Below are 6,581 nucleotides of genomic sequence, written 5' to 3'. Positions count from 1 at the left end.
CGACGTCACGGACGGCAGAGTTTTCCGGAAGTTACATAAAAAGATTACAAACAAGTTTATTTTTGAAGACATTAACGGTAGCGATATTTGATGTAAAATATTATTATTACAGTAAATATTCAGGATTGAAGAAATTAATTAAATTGACAGGACACCATTGTTGAGAATCGCTACGCTACGCATAGCTACAATTATATGAACTTTGTAGATGTGAAATAAACGAAATTACAAGATTGCAGCGCATTTCTTACTTGGTTTTCTGAATCCTGAACAATTCTCAACATTGTCGACCATATATCGCTAAAAGAAAATAATGGACTACGATACTGCACGGAAATCGCGGACAGCGCATTTGGCACAGTTAACCAAGATTTATAGAGAACTTGAAGAGTTGATGTTAACCACTGAAAATGAGCAAAAAGTAAAAGTATTGTTTAAAGATCCTGTATGTTTTGTGATTGATATTGTTACTGTATGTATCATACACTTGGAAAATGTTATATATGTATATAATTATGCAAATAAAACAATTTTCAAACATCCAAGTATATGTAAAATGTGTACTGCAAATATTTGTGCACATTATATTTAACTAATAAGTTACATGCATTCATTTCTTATTGGAAAATTTGACTTGGAATTTATAGAAAATAAATTTCTAATTACCTCCCTTTATATACGCAAAATGTTAAATTGGGTAATATCTTTATAAATAATGCTTATTTGAACTTACAAGATTGACAAATCTTAATTTGAGCATCATATTTTTGAAATAAAACCATGAAAAAAATGTGTTACAGGATCTTTAATCGACTGTGCGAAAGATACGAAAAATTTAAAACAACACACTTTGAAACTATAGAAACACTAAAGAAGAACTTTGAAAGTTGCCGAGCGAACTTTATAGAATTCAAGGAAAGATATGCCGAATGGAATCCCGTAGCATTAATACCCAGTAGTGCAGTTTCATCAACAACTCGGCTAAGAAACGCAAAAGTTAAGCGTCTGATAGCTGAACAAAAACTTAAGACTCTTAAAGAAAAACAAGCTTTGGAGAAGGAGAAACTGCGATTAGAGGCAATACAGAAGGAGCTTAAAGATAAATCGCAACTACTGGATCAAGAAAGTGCTGTGATGGAAGCGAGGCTGGAGGAGTCAATGTGGGCAGACGAAAGCACGGTGATAGAAGCAGACAACATATTAGAAGATGGGCATATTGTGCAGAAAACTATGGATTTTGGACATACTTATCGAAATGATAATGTAGCCGATAGCAATACGGCACGTTATTCTCGTGCTTGTCCCGGTAAAGATCCCGAGGCTGCAGACGCACGTAAGTTCGAAGATGTAACGCAGCAAGATGGCGGAAATAGCGCTTCCGGTTTAGAAGTGGAACGACTTGCATCAATCATTCAAGAAGGATTTAATTTACCAAAACCAGAGTTACTGACATTCAACGGTTCTGCGCTTGATTATTGTAAGTTCATTAAAAATTTTGAGACCAACACTGAGTGCAAAGTAAGTGACAATAGGTTAAGATTATGTTATCTAATACAATATTGCACTGGTGAGGCAAAATCTTGCATAGAAGATTGTGTGTTATTGGATTCAAATGTAGGGTATAACCGAGCTAAATCAATTTTGCAATCTCGTTATGGTAGGCCACATGTTGTTGCGAGAAGTCATATTGATAAATTGTTGCTTGGCCCTAATATTAATGCATCTGATGTTAAAGGATTGTCTCAATTAGCTTTAGATATGCAAAAATGTCAAATGACACTTTCACAACTAGGGTTTGTTTCTGACATAGATAACTCTGAGAATTTAAGGCGCATTGTAAGACGTCTCCCTATGCATTTGAGATCAAGATGGGCAAAGGTAGCCCACTCTATTTTTGAGTCAGGGAGAGAAACCTAATTTCTTTGAATTGACCAAATTTATTGATGAAAGGTCACGTGTTGCTAGTTCAGTTTACGGCATTGATGTTGTAAAAGAAAATGTCCGAGAAAATAAAGCGTCTGCGTCAGGAAATACCACAAAAGGTAAAAATAACTACTCTGTCTACATACACAGAAAACCAAACGTCAAAATACAGTAGAAAATGTTTTTGTTGTTCAGGTACATGTTCGAATTTATCTTTATGTGATAAATTTAGAAAATTGTCTTTAGAAGATAGGAACAGGTTTGTCATAAAATCTAAATTGTGTTTCAATTGCCTCAAACCCAATCATATGTCACGCAAATGTAGGCGGGATAAATTATGCACTGTGTCTGATTGTACCACTAAACACCATTTTCTTTTACACAATTGGTCCCCAAAGCGTCCCGATAATTCAATAACCCAACCTTCTGTTAATTGTGCGGCAGTTAATGGTTCATTTGCTAAAACCTGTCTAGGGATCATACCTATAACTGTAAAGGGTGGGAACGGTTACTCTTGCCAAACTTATGCTCTGCTCGACGATGGAGCAGACAAAACGCTTTGTGATGAAAGTCTTATACAGCAGTTGCATTTGACCAGCCGGCCTGTCACCTTCCAGATATCGACCATTAGCTCGACCGGAAGTACAACTTGTGGACAGGAAGTTGATCTTAGCGTTTGCCCAGTTTCTGGAAATGGTGAAATTAACCTTAACAATGTTTGGACGGTTAAACAGTTACCTATCTCTACCCGTTCTGCAGTGACAAGTGATGACATTATTGGCGTTCCATACTTGTCCGATTTACAAATTCCCAAAGTAAAGGCTAATGAAGTCCGGATTTTAATTGGTACAGATTTCCCCGAAGCACATATTCCACTTGAAGTGCGTTCTGGAAGCAGTCATCAGCCATATGCTGTAAGGACACGACTTGGTTTGGCAGTTCGTGGGCCAGTCCCTCGTCCTTTTGTTGAACAGAACAGAACAAAACATAACAGAGCAAATATAAACTTTGGTCATTCAAATGACATAATACTGCAACAACAGCTCGAGCGTATGTGGACGTCTGACTTCAACGATGTTAAATTCTGCGATAAAGAGTCAATGTCCATCGAAGATAAAAGAGCGTTGGACATTATGGAATCATCCCTTTCATATGTAGATGGTCACTATAAGATGGGATTACCTTGGCGTGCAGACGATATAAACTTACCAAATAATTTAGCATTAGCCTATGCACGTTTGAATCAACTTAAACACAAATTGTCTCGTGATAAATATTTACATGAAATGTACACCAAAACGGTTAGTGAGTACATTAATAAAGGTTATGCAAAAGAGGTAGATAATAACGGTACAAACTCTAAGCGCATATGGTACTTACCCCACCACCCTGTGATGAACGTTAACAAACCAGGAAAAGTTCGTGTGGTATTTGACTGTGCCGCGAAATACAACGATACTTCATTGAATGGCCAGCTCCTTCAAGGTCCAGATTTAATGAACAGTTTAGTAGGGGTACTTTTAAGATTTCGTGAGAAAAAGATAGCTCAGTCTGCTGATATAGAGGCTATGTTCCATCAAGTTCATGTGATTGAAGAAGACTGTCACGCACTCCGGTTCCTATGGTGGCCTGATGGGGACATGTCTGTACTTCCTAAAACTTACTGTATGCAGGTGCATCTGTTCGGTGCCACATCATCTCCTAGCTGTGCAGCTTATGCATTAAGAAGATCAGCCAGTGACAACGCGAATAAATTTCCAGATGAAGTTATAGAAACTGTTAAAAGAAACTTTTATGTCGATGATTGCCTGAAATCTGTAGATTCAGAAGAGAAAGCGACAAAGTTAGCAGCGGATTTACAGTCACTGATGAAAATGGGAGGTTTTAGACTTACAAAGTGGATCAGTAACAGTAGGTCAGTCATTGATACAATTCCCGATTATGAACGTGCACCAACGATTGTTAGCCTCAGTCCCGAAGATGAACTTCCTTATGATCGTGTATTAGGCATTAATTGGAACGTTAATGACGATTTCATCACATTCAAAATCAAGAAAACAAATAAACCTGTAACTAGACGCGGAATGCTTTCCATAGTTAGTGCGATATTTGATCCAATAGGACTTTTAGCACCAGTGACATTACGAGCAAAGGCTATCGTTCAAAGCTTGTGTAGAAGGAAATTTGGTTGGGATGAAGCAATTCCGCAAATTGATCACGATGAATGGCAACGTTGGATATCAAACTTACCTTGTTTGGAAAACGTTCGAATAAGCCGTTGTTTTCAACCAAAATATTTCAGTACTTTAAAAAATATACAGTTACACGTGTTCAGCGATGGTTCTGAGACGGGTTACGGCGCATGCGCATATTTACGCATTACTGACGAAAATGATAATACTGCATGTTGTTTAGTGCTTGGCAAGTCCCGACTCGCCCCCGATAAAACAAGCTTCGATACCGAGACTCGAACTGTGTGGAGCTGTTGTGTCATGCCGCCTGTATGCCATGCTGAAAGAAGAACTTGATTTGAAAATTGACAAAGTTGTTTTCTGGACAGATTCAATGATCATTCTTGGATACATAAATAACACTTCAAGACGTTTTAAAACTTTCGTCGGGAATAGAATTAGTTATATTCATGAAATGACGAGTCCAGAACAGTGGCACTACATCGACTCCAGTTCGAACCCCGCTGACATAGCATCAAGAGGCATAGATCCTGGCGATAAAACTAGCATTTCTTTCTGGCTAAATGGACCAGACTATCTGGCGCAGGATGAGTCTACTTGGCCTAAATTTGTAAACATAAACGATATCGCCGACGACGACTCCGAAATTAAAAGAGACGTAGCAATAAATACCACTGGGGTATACACTGGGCTGACTATAGGAGACATTGTCAACCATTATTCAGACTTGAACAGACTACTAAGAGCGTTTGCTTGGTTACAGAGGTTTGTGACATACTGCAGAAGTCAAAATAAAAATGAACAAAATTGTGGAGACCTCAAACTAGCTGAGATACAAACCGCTACTCATGAAATTGTTCGGTATGTACAGAAAATCAATTTCCAACAAGAAATAAAAGACTTATTGAAAGGCAACCCCGTAAAAAAGAACAGCAGATTAGCTATGCTTAACCCTGTGATGAAAAATGGACTCATCCGAATGTCTGGGAGACAAATTTACACTGACTATGAAAAAGCCCCTATAATTCTTCCCCACAATGATCACGTGACAGAGCTGATAATTCACAATAGCCATAGCAGCAATGGACATGTAGGATGGCAACACGTTCTAGCAGAAATACGGTCAAAATTTTGGATTTTACGTGGTCTAGTGCTGTTTAAAAAAGACCATAGGAAAATGCATTGCTTGTAAACGACAGAGAGGTCCATTACTCACTCAACAGATGGCGCCACTTATCCTAGAGCAGACGACACCTTGCAAACCACCGTTTACATTTGTCGGAGTGGACTACTTTGGACCATTGATGGTAAAATTAGGTCGATCTAGCGTTAAAAGATATGGTTGTCTGTTTTCTTGCTTGACAACGAGAGCAGTGCATATAGAAGTAGCCCATAGTTTGACAACAAATTCATTCATAGCTGCCTACCAGCGTTTTACATGCAGACGTGGACAACCAGAGAAAATGTTTAGTGACAACGGTACCAACTTAGTGAGTGGAGACAAAGAACTTAAGAAATCCTTAGAAGAGTGGAACCAGTCTAAGATCGGCAGATATCTGTTACAGAATAAGGTAGACTGGCACTTTAATCCACCATACGCGAGCAATATGGGTGGGGCATGGGAGAGAATGATAAGATCTACACGCACCATTTTGAAAGCTCTTGCCAAGGAACAACTTTTAACAGACGAGAAATTACTCACTTTCATCGCAGAAACAGAAAGAATTCTAAATGATAGACCAATCACTTCCGTGAGTAGCGACCCTAGAGATCTTCCAGCGCTCACACCAAATATGCTTCTTTTAATGAAAAGTAATGCGAGTATTTCAAGAGGTGTTTTTGAAAAAGAAGATGTATACAGTAAAAAATGGTGGAAACAGATACAATATTTGAGTGACGTATTCTGGAAAAGATGGATCAAAGAGTACCTACCTTCTCTTCAGAACCGAAAAAATGGCAGAGAGAAACAAGAAACATGAAAGTGAACGACATCGTACTTGTAGCAGACGATACAATTCCACGAGGGCAGTGGCCACTTGGCAGAGTAACTGAGGTTTTTAAGGGTAGGGATGGGCTTGTACGCAAATGCCTTGTCCGTATAAGAAATTCAAATGTCCTCAGACCAATAACAAAATTATGTCTTTTAGAAGGCACAGAGTAAATAATAGTTGCGTTAACATTTGTCAAAATACATTTACTGATGTACAAAAGCCTTCTTTAATTTTATTTTATTTATTTATTTATTTTTTTTACGCGTGGATTAGACATTTTAACAACCCAAAAAAGAATTTGCTATACTATAAAATGTATTGTTCTTCTTGCAAGAGCATGTTCTTACCATGACTAGATAGCGGTTGTAAATTATAATAATTGCAAAATTTAAATATTGCAATCTTTGATGATATTTATATTTGTGTCATGTTATACATTTTTCAAAATGATTACGTATATATGAGTATTGGTTGT

General features: G+C 37.8%; 2 protein-coding genes across 2 annotated transcripts; both read left to right on the top strand.

The window, feature by feature from the left end:
* Positions 1 to 789: 789 nt before the first annotated feature.
* LOC132747469 (uncharacterized) lies at positions 790 to 1,917 on the top strand. The gene has a single exon (XM_060736862.1). The coding sequence runs from the start codon at positions 790 to 792 to the stop codon at positions 1,915 to 1,917; it is 1,128 nt and encodes a 375-aa protein (XP_060592845.1).
* A 314-nt stretch (positions 1,918 to 2,231) lies between these two features.
* On the top strand, positions 2,232 to 4,451 carry LOC132747468 (uncharacterized). Its single transcript, XM_060736861.1, has one exon. It carries the CDS (start codon positions 2,232 to 2,234, stop codon positions 4,449 to 4,451), a length of 2,220 nt encoding a protein of 739 aa, XP_060592844.1.
* The last annotated feature ends 2,130 nt before the right edge of the window (positions 4,452 to 6,581 follow it).

Source organism: Ruditapes philippinarum, unplaced genomic scaffold (assembly GCF_026571515.1).
Source record: "Ruditapes philippinarum isolate M1 unplaced genomic scaffold, ASM2657151v2 ctg15984_1_1_1_1, whole genome shotgun sequence".
In the NCBI taxonomy this organism is placed as follows: domain Eukaryota; kingdom Metazoa; phylum Mollusca; class Bivalvia; order Venerida; family Veneridae; genus Ruditapes; species Ruditapes philippinarum.
The sequence above is the reverse complement of the archived record's forward strand: the minus strand, read 5'-3'. Positions and strand labels throughout refer to the sequence as shown.